Raw genomic sequence first — 23,746 nt, forward strand, 5'->3', positions numbered from 1 at the left:
AATGTTAGATGCCGAACTTTGGGCTCTTGATGTTCTCTCCTTTTCTTTCTTTTGACCAGGAGGTCTGAAGATATAACTCAGTGATACAGCCTCTGGGTTAAATCCTCAACATAGAAAGGTTGGGAGGGTGGGGGGTGAGAAAGAAAGAAAGAAAAAGAAAACTGATATGGGGGAGTTCAGAGCAGGCACCAATAGAGACATCCTGAAATAAAATGAATAAATTGATTAGAAAAATAAAGAAATGTCAATCAACTTTATTTTCAAAGTCCTTGATACATACATACATATAAAGAAAGATAATGGCAAAATCTAAAGACAGCACAAACCACACCCCTGTTGTCAAGAGTGCTTGAGGGGCAAAAGGGAAAGGGGATGAAAAGGTGGGTGGGAGGTTTAATATTTTCTAGCTTCAGAAAGTCAGAGAGCCCAGATCACAGCCAAAACATCTTAGTATGGGTTACAGATTCTTTACAAAGGTGTTTACCTGTGGGAAAGAGAAAATCCGAGTTAAATTTCACATTTTCAGCAGACTATTCAATGGTTATCCACAATGTGTATGTATGCAGTCCCATGAGTTTTTGTGAGAAAGAGAAAATAGGCCTGAAGAAGAAATGTGAGCTACCCAGGGTTGTATAGCGGCAAGTGGCAGAGCTGGGAATAAAATCCAGAAGTCTCATTTCCCCAGTTTTAGAATACCTTAGAGGAGGAAGTCAGCTGGCAAGCATATATTACAATCAATTATTCAATAATTATTACCCTACATACTTCAGAGAATAGGAATTATATTTATAGCGTGTACAAGATCCCATTGGCTTTCAGAGTGTGAACTGCAATTTGAGACGCAAACCCCAAAGTCCAATGTATTAAACTTTGAAGCAAAGACCAGAAGATAAAAATACAACAAGAAGAAAACTACTAGAAATTAGAAGTTAAGATCCTTTTCATAGGGCTGGAATTGTGGCTCAGTGGTATAATGCTTGCCTAGCGTGGGTGAGGCACTGGGTTTGATCCTCAGTACCACATAAAAATAAATAAATAAAATAAGGGGATTGTGTCCATCTACAACTTAAAAGTTAAAAAAAAAAAAAGTCCTTCCCACCTTCTTCATGAGTTCTTCTTGTTTGGTTACTTCTTCAGAGAAATCATCATTGACATCCAATACCAGAACCGGAATGTTTGACAGAGCTTCAAAATGGAGCCTATAGGAAGCATGAACACAAAAAAGAAATCTGAACCAAGCTTCATATACTCATTAAATTTTAATAGTTCAGAGAACAGATCTCAATTCACATAGCTTCTCAATGAAATAGCACATCAACAGCATTAAAATAACAACAGAAACCTCAATAAAGCTGACTAGAAAGAAAATGGCTAAGATTTCTTTTTATTCCTGAGACTGATTCTGAAGGTCAGAGCTCTTAAACATTTTAAGTGGATAACACATTAAACCTAAAGGGGGGGGGCAGTCCAGAAACTAAGTAAAACTGACATTTTTCCAAATTTTTAAATTCTCCATCCTGAGCCAAGTGTCACCACTATCAATTACAATGTTTAATCTAGAGAAATGTACAAGAGAGAAAAGAAACAAAAAGCTGAAGCAATAGTATCTAATAAAAAGTGGATCAACAACTTTTTTTTTTTGGGGGGGGGGGTGTACTGGGGATGGAACCCAGAGACATTTTACCATTGAGCTACATTCCCAGACCTTTTTATTTTTAATTTTGAGACAAGGTCTTGCAAAGTTGCTGAGGCTGGCTTCAAACTTGAGATTCTCCTGCCTCAGCCTTCAGAGTCATTGGGATTATAGGTGTGAGCCATCACATGTCTGGTTGAACTCTTGCTTTGAACAATCAACTGTAGAAAAATAGATCTCTGTCTGATATTGCTCTTTTCCCCAACTCACTTGGTTGTCTTGTGAATAAGCCAGGCTTCGTGCTGACCATGAAGCTGCTCGAGATAAGCCAGCTCAATTCCTTTCTCTTCCTCCCTGGCCCTCCGATGCAGTCTCTTCAAACAAACCTAAAAGACAATCCCCAGGTCTATTGAGTTCATCTGCTGTTGTGTCTGTTGCAATGCCATCTTGGGAGCACTGAGACCAATATAATATCTATGTGTCCATCCTGGGCAACACAAGTCATAGTCTTGCTTCTGTTGCCTTGTTCCGGAATTTTATTCCATCAGATGATCTATACCATCCTTTCTACCTCCACCTGCTCCTCCTCTGGAGTATACTTAGCTAGTTAATGGCAAACATCATTCACCCAGTCAGCTAAGCCAGGAACCTGGTAGTACCTTTCTTTCTCCACCTGCCAATCAATGAGGAAGTCAGAAAATTCTCTGTAATATCTCTAATTGGTTATCTCTTGCTGCCTTAATCAGGTGCTCACTGACTCTTACCTGGACTATAGCAAGTCTTTTGCCTCTCTGCCTTCTAAAGAAGTATTTGAAAAGAGCAAAGGCCATGAAGTCTGGAGTTAATCTGTCTCCATCATGCACAATGGTGTCATCTTGGTGCATTTGCCCATCTTCCACCCACCCCACATATCCCCCAGAATTCACTGATGTTAAGGCATATCAAGCCCCTGGCAAAAGCTGTTCTCCCCTGAAAGTCTGTCCCCTTAGTCCAGTCTTCCATAGCACTGCAATGGATAATGACATTACTTTCTTTGCTTAAAATAGTTTACACGCTTCTTACTGCCTATAGCCATAACCACAAGGTTCAAGGAAGTATGAGTGGCCTTTTATTTATAAAATGTAAGTAATTTGAAACATCTCTTTCATGTTATACCAAACACTCTCTCTAGAGTAGGATGCAAAATCTGCATAGGTCAAAGATAAAACAAGGAAATGAAAAGAAAAAACAAAACAAAAACGGGAGGCTAGACACCAACCCACCTCCCGCATTAACTGTGTGTTGAACAATATTTATTCTGCATCTGGTAGAAAGTCTGAAGCACACTGGCTCAGAGAAAGCAGATGTCTCCTTCGTTACTTGTCACACAAATACTTCTTACACCTCTTATTTCTCCTCAACTTCCTTAGCTCCTCCCCTGACCTTGTTGCTTCAGCCAGATTTGACCTTCTTCCTCTGAGACAGGTCAAGCTCCTTCATTTCTCAAAACTTTTGCTCCAAATGTTTGTTTTGCCTGAACTGCCCCTGTTTTTCTGTCTGCCAGGAAAATGTTTTATTATTGAATGTCATCTGTCCTGGAAGTAAACTAGAAGTATAGATGGATTAACCCACTAATTTGGGACCTCCTCTCTCAAATACTTAAAAAATGTGAGCATTATCCCCAAATGTAGTAGACAATATTCTCAAAAACTTGGGGTCTTTGCTGTTTCCCTCTTATCTTTCTACTAAGCAAATTTCACTTAGGACTTTATGTCCGGCTGTCCAAACTAATGAGAAGACACAGGTCTCAAAGATTAACACTTTTAGTTATTATATCTTCTATGCTTTCCCCCTAATCAATTAATAATAATTGCCCCTAACTTAAATATAGCACTGTCCTTGGAATTTGATTTGCTGTTAGCAATTTGGACATAAGGGAGGAGGCAGCATGGACTCATGGAAAGGCAGGGTGCCTCAAATTCCTACTTTCTATGGAGGTCCCCCTTTACCTGTGACCCACCCTCAGAGCTCCACTCTGAGAACTGAATGCTGGCAAGGCTCTGGGCAAACACAGACTACTGTTTTTCAGATGAATCAGAGTTTAGAGTGAGGTCTGCACAGGACACTTAGGAGGGCACACAGTGACTGGGGGACACCCAGGAGGCAGGGTTAGACTCTGTCCTGCTTAGGGCTAAGCACGGGATATGGCTGAGTAGGTGGCCAAAAAATATTCATTGCATGTATTCATTTACTGTTTTCAGCTGGGCACAGTGGCACACACTTATAATCCCTATTGATTTGGGAAGCAGACAGAGGAGCATGCCAAGTTTGAGGCCAGCATGGGCAACTTAGTGAGATCCTGTCTCAAAATAAAAAATACAAAGGGCAAGGGATGTAGCTAAGTGGTAATGTGCCCTAGGTTCAATATCCAGTACTGAGGGAAAAAAAATTACTTTCTACTCTAGTTTTTCCATCTATCTTTTTCTCCTATTTTGATTTGCTTTGAGTGTAGGGTGGTGGTGGGGATACTGGGGATTGAACTCAGGGGCACTCTACCTCTGAGCTATAACCCCAGCTATTTTTATTTTATTTTGAGGCAGAGGTCTCACTAAATTGCTGAGGCTGGCTTTGAAATTGTGATCCTCCTGCCTCAGCCTCCTGAGTTGCTGGAATTACCAGTGTGTGCCACCATGCCTGGCTTACTTTCTTTTCTACTTTCCATCACTTGGAACCTGCCTCTTTTTCTTTCCTTCTACCTTTCTACCTCTGTGTCCCCACCCTCAATGGTGACAGCTCTAAGACCTCCCCTTCCTCTCCTTCCCCAATCCCAGCTTTTTAGTGTATCCCTGACATCCAGCTACCTAGTTTTCTTTACCCACAACCTATGTTATTAACTTTCTGTGTACTTTCAGAAATAATTTATACACATACTTTCACTTTTTTTTAAAAAGCATATTAAAGGTGTTCCACCATATACTTGGTACCTGTTTTACTTCACTAAGCATAAATCTTAACACATTAGTATATAAAGAACTTTCTCATTCTTTTTTATGGCCTTAAAGTTTTCTAATGTATAGCCAGACCACAATAAATTCTAACAGTCTCTATTGATGACCACTGGGTCATTTCCAATAATTTGCTACGGCAAACAATGCTGCCTGATACACAGGCCACTCTGCCCATGTGTGAGCATATCTACGGAGTAAATTCCAAGCAACTGATTAATAGGCCAAAAAGTATGAGCTTACTGCCAAACTACCTCCTTGGAAGTCAACCAATTTATATTCCCATCAGGAAGTAGTTTGGGATTTCCTAAACTACTACTGATTTTCTACTTCTCTGAGAGAAAAAATATTATCTGAATTAGTGAATATTTTTTAAATATTAGAACACTGCAATTCTTACAAAAGCTACTTAGAATTCATTGCTTGCAGATGCTGATGTGAACACTGATTTATTAAAATAGGCTAATATTGTCCTTTTTACTATTAATTTACTAAACAAAGCAAACATCCGCCCCCCCACCCCAGAAGCCTAGGTATACTCCTATTTTGAACATGTGGCATAATTCTTGCTTTACTAACATGGTTATAACAAATTCTTTTTTTAAAAAAAAGTTCAAATAGTGCTTTTGCCTGGCTCCACTCATCACAGTCCTCCTAGGGAATATACACTTGAATGAGAACAGGAAAGACAATGTAGGTGTGTACTGCAGGGAGGGATCCTTTAGCTAACCTCCTAAACAACAGGGAGAAGAGCTAGTATGACCGCTCAGGGTCAGAGACAGGAACTGGATGGTGACCACCACTGGGTCTGTTCACTGTACCTCCCAATCCGCAAACCCAGGTACCATTTGTTCTCACACATCTACTGCATGCCAGTCTCCATGCTTCACTGTCCCAGGCAAGGCTTTGAGGCACCCTGGCTGGCTGCACACTCTACCTAATTCCAAGGTACCGAGGAAACACCAAGATCCAGCCATTTCTCTTCTGATTTTTTAAAATTACAAGCTTGTTTGTTTTTTAGAATTTAAGGGAAAACAGGTGAAAAGGAGCTGAAGGCCCTACTGAGGTCAATCCATCTCACATGCTCTAAACAGAATTGACAGCACTCTGTGCTGAGTATTGAGCACTGGTACAGTTTTTACACAAAGATATTTTAACTTCTGTTCTGCTGTTCCCTTGGGCAACAAGGAAGGATGTGGGCATTTCTGAATCCCTGGGTCTAATGCCATCAAAAAAGAACTGAAATCCCCATGTACAGGCGAGGGTTGTAGTTCAGTGGTAGAGAGAGCACTTGCCTAGTACATGTGAGGCACTGGGTTTGATCCTAAGCACCACAATAAAAATAAATGATTAAAATAAAGGTACTGTGTCCATCTACAAAAACAAACAAACAAACAAACAAAACAAAAAAACCCTAGAATTAAAAAACAAACAAACAACAAAAACAACACCATCTAATCCCCAACAAGCTTTTTTCCTTCTCTGCCATTAAGTTGCAATAATCCTTTGACTCACTTCATCCTATACCAGTTCATCCTATACCAGCTAAAGTACTTTAGTTAATCTCCTCAAAAGAATATATCAAGACCCTCCAGAGATAATCATCATCACCATCACTGCACCTATCCCTCTCATAGGTCATTTCCTCAGAGCACATACAAAAAAGTGAAAGAGACTTGCTTGCTTTCTTGTGGGTCCCAGTATCTAAGTCCAACCTCCACTCCCCAGAAAAAGGGGCCTGTGAGTTGGCCAGGCAGCACTGTTTTACTCTTAGGAACAGATCAGCCCACCTCCTCCTTTGTTCCTCCCAACACTGTCTTCATGATACTAAGCTGCTGTGCTGAACTTTTGTCTCCCTTGGAACAAGTTGGGTCAGAACTCTCCCTTCTAATGCCCAACCTCTCAAGCTTCTGCTTCCTTGAATCCAGTCATCCCATGACTCCCATGGAAAACTTGTCACCTTTTTAAATGCCAACCACAATCTTCACTCAACCCAACAACATAGTACTATCACTAGTGAGCCCTCCTGGGAGCAAGCCTTCTCTCACCTTAAACCCGACCCCCAGCTACTTCAAGCTATCCTCTTTGGCAAGGGATTTCTCTTTCCCTATTCACTGATACCTACCTCTAAAATAATCACTTTCATTAATTTGCCTCTTATATACCTGCTCCCAAGCAATGAAAACCACTGAAAGAAGTGTCAGAAATGTCAAATGGCATTAATGCACCTAACTTTAGCCTGGTTCTCTTTTTTGTGGTGCCAGGGATTAAACCCAGGAGTGCTTAATCATCGAGCCATATTTCTAGCCCTTTTTATCTGAGACAGGGTCTTGCTAAATTGCTGAAACTGGCTTAGAATTTGTGATCCTCCTGCCTCAACCTTCCAAGCTGCTGGGATTATAGATGTGTACCACTGCACAGGCTAGAGTGGTTCTTGTCATAAAAAGAAGCTTCACAGGACTGGGATTGTGGCTCAGCAGTAGAGCACTTGCCTAACATGCGCAAGGTCCTAGGTTCAATCCTCAGCACCACATAAAAATAAAATAAAGATTATTGTGTCCAACTACAACTAAAAAATAAATATATTTAAAACAAAAAAGAAGCAGCAGCTTCATAAAAGGTTCTCAGCCCTCTGTCCTCAAGAACCTCTTGTTCATTTTCATTTTAAACCTTAGACTCTTTATTTCTGTGTACTCTCTTATTCCCTCCTAATTTAGCTTCTGCCTTATAATTTCTAGAAACCCTCAAAACAAAGATCCCCAGTATCTGGATCTCGTCATATTCAAAGGTTTCTTGTTTGGATGCTCCTTTCCCAAGGTAAGATCCTTCTTTCCAGTCCTCTGCTCCATGGCCTGTGAGTCTCTGAGACAGGGACTCTCCTACTTGTTTTCTGACCCTATTCAATCTGCTCTCAGGCTCACTTTTGCCATGAGGCTTAGCCCTAGCTCTGAAAAACACAGCCTTTAGCATGCAGACAGCTTTCCTTCCTTCTAAGATTACGTGGTATAGTTGGCATTTAAGTTTTTCTCAAAAGCTGAGAGCAATGCATCTCTCAGCAAGTTCCTCTCACCTTGACTTGAAATCCCACTCCAGAAGTCTTTAGAGATATCTTGTCTCAGTTATGGATTTTATAGACAAGGACCCCTCCAGTGCAAAGTTTTCCCTGGGGCTGCCTACTCTCACTGCCAGTCAGCAGAAACCAAAGACCATGCTGTCTCCACAGACTTCAGTCTCCTGCCATGATGTCATCCTGTATGTTGGCTGGCTTCAAAGTGCAAGTCAGAAAGCCATAGAATGAACTTCTATAGTCCATCCTACCATACCCATGGCCTCCTCAACATTCCAAAAGAGGCAATAAATTAGGGCAATATCAGGATGAGGTGAGAAAAATCCTCTTTCTCTCCCTCTCTGCTGAGAGCCATTGCCAAGTAGGAATGACGCATGGCATGACCCAGGTCTTTTGCAGTGACACTGCATGTAAAGTGACCTTGCTCAAGGACCAGGGTGAATCCGGATTTAGGGCGGATCAGGGTTTAAGGAGCTCCTTGGGTTTAGGGCGGTTCCAGGTTTAAGATGTATCCTGATGCCTCCAGGCGCCTGCTCCAGGCGCCTGCTCCTTGAGTTCCCATTGAGTTCTCACGGGATTGAGAGAGTATTTGGGATTCGGAGCCCGGTGGAGAGCGTGTGTATAGAGTGCCGGTGACAGTTCGAGAATAAAGAGTTGCTGTTTGAATCTACAAGGTGTGGTGGCTCGTGATTTGGTGCCCAGCCAGACTGCGGCACCTCTCCACATCCTATTCAGAAAACCAATGAGATCATTACAACCTCATATGACCCTGCCACTGGAAGGAAGCACTGAGGCCACTGGCTACAGTTCAGAGTGTCCATGCCATAAACCTAGAGTGACAGGGATAGTGCCCAATTTATTCTTGCTTTGTGGCTTCATTAAGCAGGACCTTTTGATGCATACTTAATTGCTTGAGCACACTGCTGCACAAAACCTGTGGGAAATGGGTTGCTCAACACTAGATTAGGAGGTGTGCACTACTGCTCTCTCAGCCCTGGATAATGCCTGTGATCTAACTTCTCCAACAAGAAAATCTGAAAGTCACCCTCTTAGTTTCATAAAGCCCTGAAAATGAAGGTTTTAGGTTCAGAGTTACCTGGGGAGTAGCCTGGAGGTAGATGAAGCCATGTAATGACAGTCGACTGGCAAACTCCTGCAGGAGAAAAGTATGCCAGTCCTGATAGATGTGCCATTCGATGTCACTGAGGGAACCATTTTCAAAAAGATTCTTCGCAAAGATATACCTGGTTAGAAATGTAAGTGGGATGGGGTGGGGATGGAGGAAAAATGGGAAATGGAATGAAAAGCACAAGAGAGAGACAAGCACAAAAATCAATAACCAACTTGTTCCATGTCTGTTCAAACAAAGCACTTAACCTTTCTAGCTCCTCATCAATCCTTAAGAAATCTGAATTCTTAACCCACAGCTCCCTCCCTGTTCAACACTATGGTGGAAAATAGTACCTCAACTTAAAGGCTGAGACCACAGCTTTCCAGATGCAATAAGTCACTGCAAGAAAAGGGATACCAGAAGAGTAACTCATTGGTCCAGGACAATTTTTCAACCAGCTGAGACACATAGCAAAGGTGCAACTTTTGAGATTTCCTGGGATAGCAAGGCCCCAAACAAAACCTATAATCTTTCTCAGCTCAGGAGGCTGAGAAAGGAGGATCATGAATTTAAAGCTGGCCTCAGCAACAGAGAGTCAGTGAGACCCAATGAGGTCAGTGAGACCCTGTATCTAAGTAAAATACAAAATAAGGCTGGGAATGTGGCTCAGTGGTTGAGTATCCGAGTTCAATGCCTAGTACCTACCCCCCAAAAAAACAAAAACAAGTGAATCCAGCATAAAGCCACTCAGCATATTATATTTAAGGACTGAAAGCCTCTGAGTCCTCTGCCTGCTAAGCTACCCTTTTGACTAGCTGAGAAATGAAGAGGGAACTACCTTTATGTAGTGTCATCTATGAAGCAGGAAATACATTTCTTACTAACTTCAGTATTAACAAGAAAGTAGACTCTCTGCCAAAGTACGTATGAGCTCCTACTGGCTTGCTTCCTCTGTTGCTGAACTTCTAAGTCAGATTAAAGACTCTAAAGCTGCAAATCAAACTAGCTTTGCTTCTTGCTTACTTCCACAACTAAAGGAGGCTCTGGTAAATAGGAAGTCAGAGCTAAACAGAAATCATGGCTTTGGAGGGGTCAATTCCGTTTTCAAATCACAGGCATTTTGATACAAAACACAATTTACATCCTCAACAATGAATGAACTCCAGTTTCTAAGGCAACGCTCAGCAACTGGCTACTTCTGGGAAAATGAAATTCAGAATCCTTGTGTATGAATGACTTGGGGAAGGCAGTGAGTGTGCCTTTAAGAGAATAGTTTCCAGAGTAACTCTGCAGGGTCTGATCCTGGCTGTAATGCTCACTAGCCATGACACATTGGAAAGTCACCTGAACTCTCTCAATCCATTATTGTGATGATTGCACATAATACTCATAAAGTGCTTAGAAAAGTGACTGGTGGATTATTTAAAATATCTTTGTTATTACTGCACTGCTTTTTGCTAGCTATAAAGAAGCTAATGTGAAAATACCAAAAGTAAACTTTCTTAGTCTAGAATGATTTTGCTATAGCTTAGCTGAAGGCAAAAGGAAAAAGGTGTCTTTTATAAATCAAGTTCTGAAAAATGTTGTTAGCTTTTCCACAGAAAACTAGAAGAAGAAATTCAGATGCTATAAAGAAAAATTCAGAAGTTCTATAAAATGGGCCCTGAGGATGAGCACATCCCTTATTTTTCCAAAGCTAGTAGTGATAGGTGAGAGGGAGTAGAAGATAAGGTTTTGGGCACTAAGAGGAGACCTCTACTGCAGACTGAATGTAGGGGCTGTGGAGAAGAACAGGGCTTAAGGCCTAGCAGTCAGGGTCTCTGTTCTAAAACCACACGCTAGTGTTTCCTTTAACTCAATCAGAATAGACTTAAATTTCTTTCTCCCTATTCTCTACTCTCCCAGAAAACCCATATTCCTCTTTCAGAACACGCATGTGTACAGTCCCTATTAGACTAGAATTCTCTCATACAGGCAGTGACTGGGACTGCCTTCTCTGATACAGCCCCAGGAGCACGCTGAGGCCTCAACAGAAGAGCCATTCTGTATTGAGCCAACAAATAAAGGAATGATTTTGTGTGTGTGTGTGTGCGTGTGTGTGTGTGTGCGTGTGTGTGTGCATGCACATGCATGTGTGTAAACTGAGAATGAAACTCAGGGCCCTGTGCAAGCTAAACATCATATTCTACCATTGAGCTAGCCAGACCCCCAGCCCTGGGATGAATTTTTAAAAGGGTATAAAATTATACTCAGGATTAGAATTTGTAATTAGTTATCCTTAAAAAAAAGCCCCTTCTGATGAAGGTACCTGGAATGATGTAGCTCCCATAGTGGGATCAATTTTTATCTCTTCCTTTACAAGTAAATGTTAACATCCAGGTAGCTTAACAAAGCATTTCTAATAAATGTAGTATTTCTATTTTTCTGTTTTCCTCTGGGAGGTCTCTCACTAAGGGCCAGAAGTCAAAAGACCAACTGTGAATGTTTCCAAGCAATCCAGAAGATTATATGTAACTCAACTTCCTAGTCTCAAGAGGCATGCCTTGAAAGAAGAGAGAAAAACAGAGAGAAGTCCAGTACATAGTAGAAAAAGAACTAAAACTCAGAGCCCAACCATTTGTAATCCACCCATTTTTTAGAATACACTCCTCTTGGGGCCTAGAAAGAAGGAATGTGTAGCTTGCAGGGTTTGTTTCACATGTCTTGCATGAGTTCGAGGTAAAGTCAGATAATCACATGCCATTTACAAATAAATCTTTATTTTTTTTCTTCCAGGAGGCTTTATGTGAGCACTTAAGAACTAGTTTATCTAATTTGGAATCATGAATATCTTTAGAAGTGAGTGGACAATGAAAAAGTTCCATTTTGATAGATCAAAAGGGCTTAATAAATAAGTCTGCTTACCATTTTACAAAGTTCACAAATGAAAAACCTCAGCAGTATTCAGATCAAGCCACCCTAACTTCATCTCTAGGTAGCCGAACCCCAAGTTTATAGCCTCGTCTCTGTGGCAAAACAGATGCAGGAAATCTGGTGCCTGGATGGGGTAATTCTTTTGGAATAGATGGGCTCACCTCCCAGGCTGTCTGCTAGCCTACACTTAAAGTAACCATACATCTCTTTTCTTCACGATGAAGACCTGCCCCTGAAGTACATAAGTATTTTGTGTTTACTCTAGACTCTGGCCAGCAATAAGCCCTAATACATAGGAAGGGATCAAAAAAAGGATAAATAGAACACAGGTGCCAATTTTGCAAATGTGCTATTTCTGCCTAGACATCCTTTTCTGAAGAATAAAAAGAGTGAATAGAGCTCCTGTAGTCATTTAGGCAACATAAATTTTAATTGTCTATAGTGTTCAATTAGGTGATAATCAATCACGGATTTATTTGGTTCCCTGGAACATATACTGCTACCTAAGTGTCTATTCTGTACTTTAAGTATTTAAGTTATACTAGATAAGTACAAGTTTGCCTCTATGCCATAAAGTAAGGAAACATAAGGTAGTCAAGAGCACTGTGGGAAATTCAATGCATACAGTTTATGAAAAACACAACTTCCTTTTCTGACATGTAATTCAGCAGAATTACAACTATGGAGAAATCTGTAAAATTGTCTTTACAAGGAAGCTTTTTTTTTTTTTTAAGTACCATTTTAATTGATTAGACCAGTGCAGAGTCCATGCAAGAAGAACAAACACACAGAACTGAGGGGGCTTGTAACTGGCAAAGGGCTTGGTATCTTACCTGTCACTGTACACAGACCTCTCAAAGATCTGCATGGGCTTCTTGGCCTGTATGTGTTTCTCAGGGAAGGACTCCAGCTGTACTTTTAGGCGGCTCAGAAATGAAAATGTTTGAAATGTATAGGACCATCGTGCTGGCTCCTGGTACATCATGTCTAGCAAGTTTCCCAGACTTTGAGTAGTACTGTTCTAAAGGGAAATACAAAAGAGGAGAATTTCCTAGAAGGTGTATTTATTCCATAATACGATACCTCCTCACCCTTCCCCAAGGTTTAACACTCAATCCAAGAAATTACAAGTTTCCTTTCACTAAAAAGTACAATCAGATCCTCCAGCTTAGTTGAAATGACATAATCAGTAAAGAGATTTTCCTATCTTTATTAGACAAGAATACAGGAGATGATATACCACCTTCAATATAAATAAAGAGTGGAGGGGCTGGGGTCATGGTTCAGGGATACAGTGCTAGCAGCCTAGCACGTGCAAGGTCCTGGGTTCGATCCTTGGCACCACATAAAAATAAATAAAAAAAATAAAGGTATAATATCTTTGTGTCCAACTACAACTAAAAAATAAACATTTAAAAAAAAGAAAAGAGTGGAGAAAAACCATACAGAATTAACACATTCACAGTTGGGTACAGTGGTGCATACCTAGTGATTGAAAAGTCTGAGGCAGGAGGTTTGCAAGTTTGAGGCCAGCCTGGGCTACTTAGCAAGACCCTGTCTCAAAAAAAAATTTTTTTTTAAAGGATTGAGGATGTAGCTCAGTGGTTGAGCATGCCTGGGTTCAATCTCCAATAACCCCAAAACAAATAAACAAAACAAAACACATTTCACTAATTGAAGGATTTGTGGAGTATTAAGAGTTAACAACCAACAGCTTTCTAAAATTCTAATCTGAATCAAATCTTTCCATTGTAACACTATGTTGACTCTTTTTTAAGATTCCATCTGTGGCTCTTTCTAAAATGTCAAGGCAGGTAAGAAAGCAATTGCTTATTTGTAAGTTCAAGCAAACAAACAGAATTCTATATATTTTACAGAAGGGTTACAATTTATTAAACAAAACAAAACCCTCTTCCTTTCTAGAGACTTTATGAAAAGCAATTTGAGGAGTTTCATTAATTTGACATGTGTAGGTGGGAACAAGTGTGGGATACTTGGGAGCCCTGGATTCTATTCTGGGTTCTGCCATTGATTTAAATCAAAGGTGAGTTTTGTGGAAACCACTTTGGATCTGGATTCATTCATTCAATCACCATTAATTGAAGGCCTGTAGCATGGATGAGGTGCTACATAGACTAGGTGCTATAATGATAAAGAAAAAGGAAATATTTCAATGTTTACTATGATGTTATCTCATTTTATTTTCAAAATAGTTTTGTGAGGTAGGTAATGTTATGTCCACTTAGTCTGAGGTTAAAGTAATTTATTTGTTTGAGGTCTCATGGGGAATAAAAATTGAGTGAGGAGTAAAACCTAGCCTCCTCTAACCTCTTCATTCTAATGCCTCTTATGAAGGTGAACCAGAGAAACTCACAATGCAAATGGAAGAAGAATACTAGGATACACAGAGCTAGAATATAGGCAAAATGTGATGGTCAATCACATTAGTAAGTTTCTGGGAAAAAGTGACATTAAGCTGGGAAGTGAGTGACAGATGGAATTTTCAGAAATGGAAATGGGATTAAGAAGAAAGCATTTCTATAACTTCAGAAACTTGGGGAGCTGAGGCAGGAGGATTCCAAGTTTGAGGCCAGCCTCAGCAACTCAGTGAGACCTGTCCCAAAATAAAAATAAAAGACTGGGGCTGAGGGCTGAGGATGTGGCTCAAGCAGTAGCACGCTCGCCTGGCATGTGTGCAGCCCGGGTTCGATCCTCTGCACCACATACAAACAAAGATGTTGTGTCTGCCGAAAACTAAAAAATAAATATTAAAAAATTCTCTCTTTCTCTCTCTAAAAAAAAAAAAAAAAAAGACTGGGGATGTGTGGCTCAGTGGTAGCGCACTCCTAGGTTCAATCCCCAGTCTCCCCCAGTCAAAAAAAAAAAAAAAAAAAAAGGAAGAGGAAGAGGAAGAAGAAAGCATTTCAGGTAGAAACAAAGACAGAAGTTGGGGAGGGGGCAGTACTCTTAGATTATAAAAAAGGATCACAGCTCTTTGAAAGGCTTTAAAAGAAGCAATGTATACTGAACTGAATGGATCAGAAAGTCATTCACTCAGAGATGTGTTCAGGAATTCTCTCCTTCTAATAATCCCCCAATGCACAAACACACATTAGCCTCACAAATGGCCCCTAATAGAAACAGCAAGGGCACAAATTTGAATCTCCTTGAGTCTCTGATAATATCATTAGAGGGCTGGGATTATGGTTCAGCGGCATGGGCGGGACCTGGGTTCCATCCTCAGCACCATAAAAATAAAGGCATTGCGTTGTGTCCATCTACACCTTAAAAAAAAAAAATCATTAGAGACTGTAGGAGCAGCCATGGTCTGCTGCACAGTTTGGAGACCCCATGATGGAGTAGGGCACTGGGCAGGCAGATGTAGCAGGTGGACTAAGTATGGGCTACTGCACCAGTAAGCTCTGGACTACCAAAGGGACACTGTTCTGGAACAAACACTATACAAGGGCCTATATGATTTGTGAAAGAGCCACCTTTGTTAAAGAACAAATGGAAACATCCTTCTAAGTTGTATAAACGAATAAAGAGACAATAATTGGATATAAAAATATTCTGCAACCCAAAAGGAGAGAGGATCAACTTGTGTGCTCAGATAAAGCTGTTGTACAAACCAGGAGAAAACAGAAATATCTCAATGAGATTTGAGATTATATCATTGATAAAATAAAAAGAGGTTGTTGGGAGGCTATGGTGCGGATCAGTGGCAGAATGCTTGCCTAGCATGTGTGAGGCACTGGGTTCAATCCATAGCACCATATAACAAAATAAAATAAAGTCCACCTACAAAAATGAAATTTTTAAAGAAGAGGCTGTCATAATAAAAGCTGAAATGATCTGGAATCTGAGGCAGGAGTTCAAAACCAGCTTTAGCAAAAGTGAGGTGCTAAGCAACTCAGTGAGACCCTGTCTCTAAATAAAACACAAAATAGGTCTGGGGACATGGCTCAGTGGTCCAGTGCCTCTGAGTTCAATCCCCGGTACCAAAAAAAAAAAAAAAGAGAGAGAAAGAGAAAGGAAAGAAAGTGAAAAGAACATTCTTTTCTTTGTTGGGGGGAAGGGGTCCCCAGGATTGAACTTGGGGTGCTTAACCACTGATCCACATCCCCAGCCGTTTTTATTTTTTATTTTGATATAGGATCTTGCTAAGGACCTCACTAAATTGCTTAGAACCTTGTTAAGTTGCTGGCCTCACACTTGTGATCCTCCTGCTTTAGCCTCCTTGCTAGGATGGCAGGCTTATGTCACCACACCTGACTAGGAAAAGAACATTCATTAAAAAAGAAAAAGAACATTTGTTTTCTTAAAAAAATCTTTTTGTAGTTGTAGATGGATACAATACCTTTATTTTATTTATTTATTTATTTTTATGTGGTACTAAGGATTGAACACAGGGCCTCACACGTGCTAGGCGAATGCTCTTCCATTGAGCTACAACCCCAGCCCAAAAAAGAACATTCTTAAAGGAGGAAAAAAAAAAGCAATTTCCAAAAGAAATATAAAGACAGTAACTAGCAGATTGTGTACTGAGACAAACTCAATTAGTGAATCAGAAAATCCATACTGAGTGTCAGCTTAAGAAATTTCCCCTAAACTAAGAAAAAAGAGAAAATTATGAAAAAAATAAATAAAAAGACATATTAGGAGGAGATTTGATATACATGGTAATGTAGTTGTAGGGTATTTTTGCTTTTTCTTTTCTTACCTATAAAAAGGTACACCAAGATGTAATGTCACCTGGGTTCCACTTCCCAACAACTAAGACAATTTTGTATCAAACAACTTTACACACAGGAGTCAATATGATCTCCAGCAACTTCAATGTACAGCTAAGTCCTCCATATCTGTGGGTTCCACAACTACGGATTCAACCAATTGTGGATTGAAAATATTCCAAACACAAAAAATTACATCTATAAGGAACACATAGACTCTTTTCTAGTCCTTTTTCCTTAAATAATACTGTATAAAAGTAGTTACATAGTATTTACATTGTATTATGTATTACAAATAAGATAGAGATGACTGAAGAGTATAATAACAGAGGATGTCCTGGAACCAATCCACTGCAGATACCAAGGAACAACTGGACCCTTAACTAAGATAAAGCTTCCCAAAGAAACATTTTTACTCTAAGGAAACAAGAATTCAGAGTTCCCAATGAAAAAGGAGCAGAGGAAGACATTCATGAGGTATACATCTTCTTCATCACTGAAGAAGACCTAATAGAAATGTGATAGCTCTAGGTATTTTGGTGTAGAAAAAAAGTTTCATGATACTACTAGGAGTTTAAAGTGATCAAATGAAAAACAAGTTAGAATCAAGTGGAGAATAAAATAAAAGACACCAGCAGAGAAATTCACTGAGTATCAGAACTAAGGTTGTGTGTGTGTGTGTGTGTATTTACTTATATAGTCATTTATGTGCACGTGTGCGTGTGTACACACAGACACAACAAAAGGAATTGTGGACCTGGACCTATCCTGGCAAAATGCCAACAGTTCTTTAAAAATATAACAAAAGCAACTACAAAAATACCCCATGAAGAGGGAAATGACACAATTATTTAGAAAGACAAATGGTCCAAAGCATAAAGCACTTTCCTATAATAGAATACCTTTTATATTCCAGGGCAAAAGAAAGATGGTTTCAGACAAGCAACCACTCAGAAATTATGCCACCCCCTTATTCTTTCTAAAAAAAATTTATCTAGAATGTAATTCAGTTAACTGGAAAATGAATCAAAATAAAGAATTAAGAAATGGGAAGATGCTGTAAAGAGAAAATAGTGGTAATAAACCAGAAAAGAGTTTAGTATAAAGTGACTATTATTAATGTGGTTGTGTGACATTGCAAATTTAAGAATCACTATTAAGAGAGAAGTTTCATACTTCAAAAAACATTCTGTAGGGGTTGGGGATGTGGCTCAAGTGGTAGTGTGCTCACCTAGCATAGTGAAGCACTGGGTTCAATTCTCAGCACTACATAAAAATAAAATAAAGATATTGTGTCCACCTAAAACTAAAAAATAAATATTTAAAAAAACATTCTGTATCTACAAAATTTCATGATTTCAATATACTTGGGTTGGCCGGGTATGGTGATGCACATCTGTAATCCCAGTGACTAGGGAGGCTGAGGCAGGAGGATCCAACTTCAAAGCCAGCCTCAGCAATTTAGAGAGGCCCTAAGCAATTTAGCAAGGCTCTGTCTCAAAAAACAAAAAAGGCTGGGGACAAAGCTCGGTGGTTAAGTATTCCTGGGTTCAATACCAGGAACCAAAAACAAAACAACAAAAACCAAAACCAAACCTGGGATGGAGTCTGTAAAAAAAGAGATAATAAAAAAAAGCACTAATTTTTCTCCATTCACAGACTCCATTAACATTGATAGATAGGTTTCAATATGTATATTTTAATTTCTCTGCACCACTGGTAGAATAAAAATAATTAATTGTCTGAATAAATAAAGGAAAGTGAAAGAAAAAATTAAATAGAACAGAAATAAAGATGAAAACACAAAGTAAGGTGATAGACATGATCATAATAAAGAAAAAACTTCCCAAGAAAGGATTGGGAAAAAAACTAAAAATTCCTGTTCCTAAGAGTAACATCTAAAACAACAGTTTGGCTGAAAACTAAGGGAACTGACTGAAAAATAGGGGAAAGCAAAATCTACTGATACAAATAAAAAGAAAGTGAATGCGGCTATATTGTATCAAGAAAAAAACATTAAGTGCTGTAAGAACACTTTTAATAACTACCAATAAACTAAAATTAAAGACCCCACAAGGAAGTCTTGAACCTTTTCAAAGGGAATAAAAGAGCACTGAAATACATAAATACAATGCAAAGCCAATTAAGAATAAGAATTAAAAATTTAAATTGAAAAATATAAAGAGACAGACAAAATATGAGTACACATTTTAGCATACTTCTCTTAGAATTTATTTATTTATTTTTGGTACCGAGGATTAAACTAGGAGTGCTCCACCACTGAGTTACAACCCCATCCTTTTTCCTTTGAGACAGCATCTAAACTGCTAAGGGTTCACTAAATTGCTGAGGCTGGACTTGAACTTGGGATCCTCCTACTTTTGCCTCCAGAGTTGCTGTAATTACAGGTATTCACCATCTCAGTATTAAAAGAAAAAGTAAACGCCAAAAATGAGAATTTGGCCAAGCACAGTGGTGCATGCCTGTAATCCTGGGAGCTCAGGAGGCTGAGACAGGAGGATTGCCAGTTTAAAGCCAGCCTCAGCAACGGCGAGGTGATAAGGAATAGGTGAGACCCTCTCTCTAATAACATACAAAATTGGGCTGGGGATGTGGCTCAGTGGTTGAGTGCCCCTAAGTTCAATCCCTGGTACCCTCCCCATCACAAAAAACCCCCCAAAACTTTACAGAACTAAATTCATTACTTTTCTACACATCTGAAACTAGAATATTTCTTCAATGATTATTAAACTTAACACACATCTTATTCTTAGAAGTGTTAATAAATTCATTCTGTGTCATATAAACAACATATTAACTCTGAAAAATCACATCAAACTTCACAATTCACATTGTATTCTCCTTAAAAGTTCACAGCACATTTACCAAAAAGTAATCATACATTAACTATGAAAAAAATCTAAATTTTTCCAAGTTAGAAACATAAAAGCTACATTGTCTAACTATAACAAAATCAAACTAGAAATAAAAAACTGAATAATTCTGCACACAAAAAATTTAATAAAAATGTTAAGTAATTTAGCACTTGGGCATAGAATAAATAAAAACTGCAAGTATAAACTTTTTGGAAATTTCAGTAAAAACTTTGTATATCAAAATCTCAAAACTTTGACAAAGATTATCTGATCAATAAAATTTCCAATTGTATATTTTTATTAAGACAGAAAAAAAAAGAAAAATCACAAATGAATCACTTGATCTCAAGAGCTTTATAAAATGCAAAGAAAGTCTGCCAAAGAAATGAATAAATTCAGGTCAAAATTAATAAATTAGAATGTAAGTCACCATAGAATGTAAAAAAAAATTCACTAATTGAGTTTTCATACATATATATTATATAATCTCATATAGTGCATTTTTTACTGTTCTTTTTAGATACACATGAAAGTAGAGTATATTTTGACATATTATACATATACAGAGTATAACTTATTCTAATTAGCATCCCATTCTTGCGGTTGTACATGATGGGGAATTTCACTGGTCATGTATTCCTATGTGAACATAGGAAAATTATGTCTGAATCTTTCTACAGTCTTTCCTATTCCCATCCTTTCTCCCTTCCCTTTACTCCCCTTTGTCTAATCCATGAACTTTTATTCTTCTCCTCTTCTTCCCTTGTTGTGTTAGCATTCACATATCAGAGAGAACATTCGGCCTTTGGTTTTTGGGTTGGCTTATTTCACTTAGCTTGATAGTCTCCAGTTCCATCCATTTACCAGCAAATGCCATAATTTTACTCTTCTTAATGGCTGAGTAATATTCCATTGTGTGTGTATATGTATATACATATACACACACACATACATATATATGTATGTGTATATTATATCACATTTTCTTTATCCATTCATCTGTTGAAGGGCACCGAGGTTGGTTCCATAGTTTAGCTATTGTGAACGGAGCTGGTATAAGAAAATGATATGGCTGTGTCACTGTAATATGATGATTTTTAAGTCCTTTGGGTATATAACAAGGAGTGGGATAACTGGGTCAAATGGTGGTTCCAGTCCGAATTTTCCAAGGAATCTCCACATTGCTTTCCAGAGTGATTGCGCCAATTTGCAGTCCCACCAGCAATGTATGAGTGTACCTTTTCCCCCAAATCCTTGCCAGTATTTATTGTTATTTGTATTTTTAATAATTGCCATTCTGATTGGAGTGAGATGGAATCTCAGTGTAGTTTTAATTTGCATTTCTCTCATAGCTACAGATTTTGAACATCTTTTCATATGTTTGACTATATTTCTTCTTCTGTGAAGTGCCTGTTCAGTTCCTTTCCCCATTTATTGATTGGGTTATTTGTTTTTGTTTTCTTTGTATATTTCAGAGATTAACGCTTTGAGGTGCAGGTGGTGTGTGTGTAGTTTTTAAGCAGTGCTGGGGATTAAATCACACTGGGCCACACTCCCAGCCCAAGTTTAAAATATTTCAAAAAGCACTAATTGTACACTACTAAATTTGAAAATCTCAAAAGGATAATGTTTCAGGAAAATGAAATTATCAAAATTGAATCTAGGTGTTAAAAAAAATTAAAAATCCTGAATAATAACTAAGGAAGAAAACAGTTGTCTAGTAACTATCCCCCTCAAACAGCACCAAATGTGTATCATTTTAAAGATGATATTATACCTTTGAGGAATAGACTTTTTTTTATGGTAAGAAAGACGCACAGTTTCTCAGTTTATTTTCATAACTCAGGTGGTATCTGTCCAAAGCTGTCTATACAAATAGTAATACCAATTAATTTCACCAACATGCACGCAAAATTCCAAATAACATATTAGTAAATTAATGGAAAATACTACACTATTACCAAAAATAAGTTCTTCTGGAAATGTCAGAATGGTATCATAATCAATCTATGACTAATACTAAGAGATTAAAAAAACCATGGTTACCTCACTAGATACTAAAAATTCTTTTGATGGAAATTCAACATTTGATCCTGATAAAAAGTTAATATCCTAGTAATGGAAGGGTACCTCCTCCACATCTACTGAAATGAGTAATAGAACTTAAAACTGACATATTAGAGGAAGTTCATTAAGGAGAAAAAAAGATAAAGGTGATTCTCTTTATTGCTATTATTTAATATTGTTCTTGAAATTCTATTCAAAGGAAGAAAATAGAAATGACGGGCTGGGGTTGTGGCTCAGTGGTCGAGTGCTCACCTAGCATGTGCAAGGCACTGGATTCGATCCTCAGCACCACATAAAAATAAATAAATAAATCATCATCATCATCATCATCATCATCATCAGTTATACAAGTCAAATCCAACCAACTACTTTCCTTCAAAACAGCAATAACCAGTTTGAAAAAACTGGGAAAAAGATACTAGTCACAATAACAATAAAATTAATATGCTAACTGGGAATAAACTAAACAAAAATATTACTGGGACAAGTAGATACCCACTTGTGAAAACATAAAATCTGAGTCATATAACTTAAAGCATAAAAGCAAAAAAAGCAACAAAAAGAAATAGATGTGGATATTTTTTAAATCTTGGGCTATAAGGAGGTTTCTAAAACTTTAACATCAAAGGCAGTAACTATGAATAAAAAGATAGATGTGACTATATAAAAACTGAACTGTATTAAGACTTGCAGGGGTTGGGGATATGGCTCAAGTGGTAGCGCGCTCGCCTGGCATGCATGAGGCACTGAGTTCGATCCTTAGCACCCACATAAAAATAAAGATATTGTATCCACCTAAAAAAACTAAAAATAAATAAATAAATAAATATTTAAAAAAAGAATTGCAAAATATATCACATATAAAGGAAAAATGACAAACAGGAGAAGAAGATATCAGTAATACACGACAGAGTTAATACACTTTGCATACAAATTGCTTTTATGATGGGGCCGAGGATGTGGCTCAGTGGCAAAACTTTTCTAGCATGTGTGAGGCCCTGGGTTCAATCCCCACCACCACCAAAAAAAAAAAAAAAAAAAAAAAGAAAGAAAGAACAAAAAAGAACTTGGAGCCTTTATGAAGCCATTACAAAAAGATGAAGAGGGGGCTGGGGTTGCCTTTCAGAGGTAGAGCGCTCACCTAGCGTGCGTGAGGCACTGGGTTTGATCCTCATCACCACATAAACAAATAAAGATATTGTGTCCACCCAAAACTAAAAAAAAAAAATTAAATAAAAAGATGAAGAGCTTAAAAGCAAGGAGTGACACTAAAAAGAACAATTATAAAAGGATAAGAGGAAAAAATATCAACTCACTGGCAATCAAAGACATATAACATTTTCTTACCTCCCACATTGGCAAGGATAAAAAGGAATAGTACTGCTGAGAGTATGAGAATACTTCCCTTTTCTGAAGGGAAACTGTGTAAAACACAACAAAAATATCAAAAATATAGATCATTTTTGGACATCAAAATTTGAATTTGCTTATCTTAAAATACAGAGACACATAAAATTTGGTTATTAGAAAAAGACTTTGGTCAAGTGTGGTGGCACATGCCTATAACCCCAGTGACTCAGGAGGCTGAAAGAGGGGAAACACAAGTTTGAGGTCAACCTCAGCAACTTAATAAGACCCTATTTCAAAATAGAAAATAAAAAGGGCTGGTGATATAGCTCATTGATAGAGCACTCCTGGGTTCAATCCTCAGTACTGAAGTAGAGGTGAATTTCACTACAAGGATATTTATCATCGAAACATTGTTTGTAATAGGGAGATTTGAGAAACTATTCAAAATGAAGGATGCCCAACTAAATAATAATTTCTTACTATGTAGTATACTGTAGCCATTAAAATTACATTACTATGAAAGGAAGACCTTGTCTATTAAGTGACATGGAGGTGGCAATCACAATTTTTGTCTTAAAAAGGCAAATTATATATATTTTACATGTAAATATATACATTTTTCTCCTCTGTAGAAAAAAGTGTAAAAGAACAAAAATGTTAATCATTTTATCTCTGGAAAATGGGATTATATAATTGGATATATTACCCAACAAATAACGCCAACATTATTTGGCATTAAAAAAATATTCACTATCTCCATTCTATGAGGCAGGAATTTGGAAAGCAGATAAGCTGGTAGTTTTGCCTCAAGTGTCCATCAAGATGTTGGCTAAGGTTTCCATTGTTGATAGGCTACATCGAGCTGAGGGACCTGTTTCCAAGGAGCCCCTCACGTATCTGTGGACAAGAGGCCTGAGTTCCTTGCTGTATGGGCCTCCTGACAGGGCTACTTCATGAGACAGTAGCTGGCTTCCCCCAGAGAAAGATACAATATCTTTTAGGACCTACCTTA

General features: G+C 38.3%; 1 protein-coding gene across 6 annotated transcripts in view; it reads right to left on the reverse strand.

The window, feature by feature from the left end:
* Positions 1–238: 238 nt before the first annotated feature.
* Positions 239–23,746, reverse strand: part of DGUOK (deoxyguanosine kinase) — a 35,695-nt gene continuing 12,187 nt past the window's right edge. For 3 of the 6 annotated variants that reach the window (XM_081265403.1, XM_081265406.1, XM_081265407.1), the window contains 5 exons: positions 12,542–12,729; positions 8,781–8,928; positions 1,904–2,019; positions 1,100–1,199; positions 239–484 (listed from right to left, as the gene is read on the reverse strand). In XM_081265403.1, coding sequence (XP_081121529.1) covers positions 458–484; positions 1,100–1,199; positions 1,904–2,019; positions 8,781–8,928; positions 12,542–12,729 — 579 coding nt within the window. In that variant the 3' untranslated portion in view covers positions 239–457. The remainder of the gene's footprint in view (positions 485–1,099; positions 1,200–1,903; positions 2,020–8,780; positions 8,929–12,541; positions 12,730–23,746) is intronic. The other 3 variants (XM_081265408.1, XM_081265404.1, XM_081265405.1) reach the window with 2 other exon arrangements.

This window comes from Spermophilus citellus, assembly GCF_964194105.1.
Source record: "Spermophilus citellus genome assembly, chromosome: 13".
In the NCBI taxonomy this organism is placed as follows: domain Eukaryota; kingdom Metazoa; phylum Chordata; class Mammalia; order Rodentia; family Sciuridae; genus Spermophilus; species Spermophilus citellus.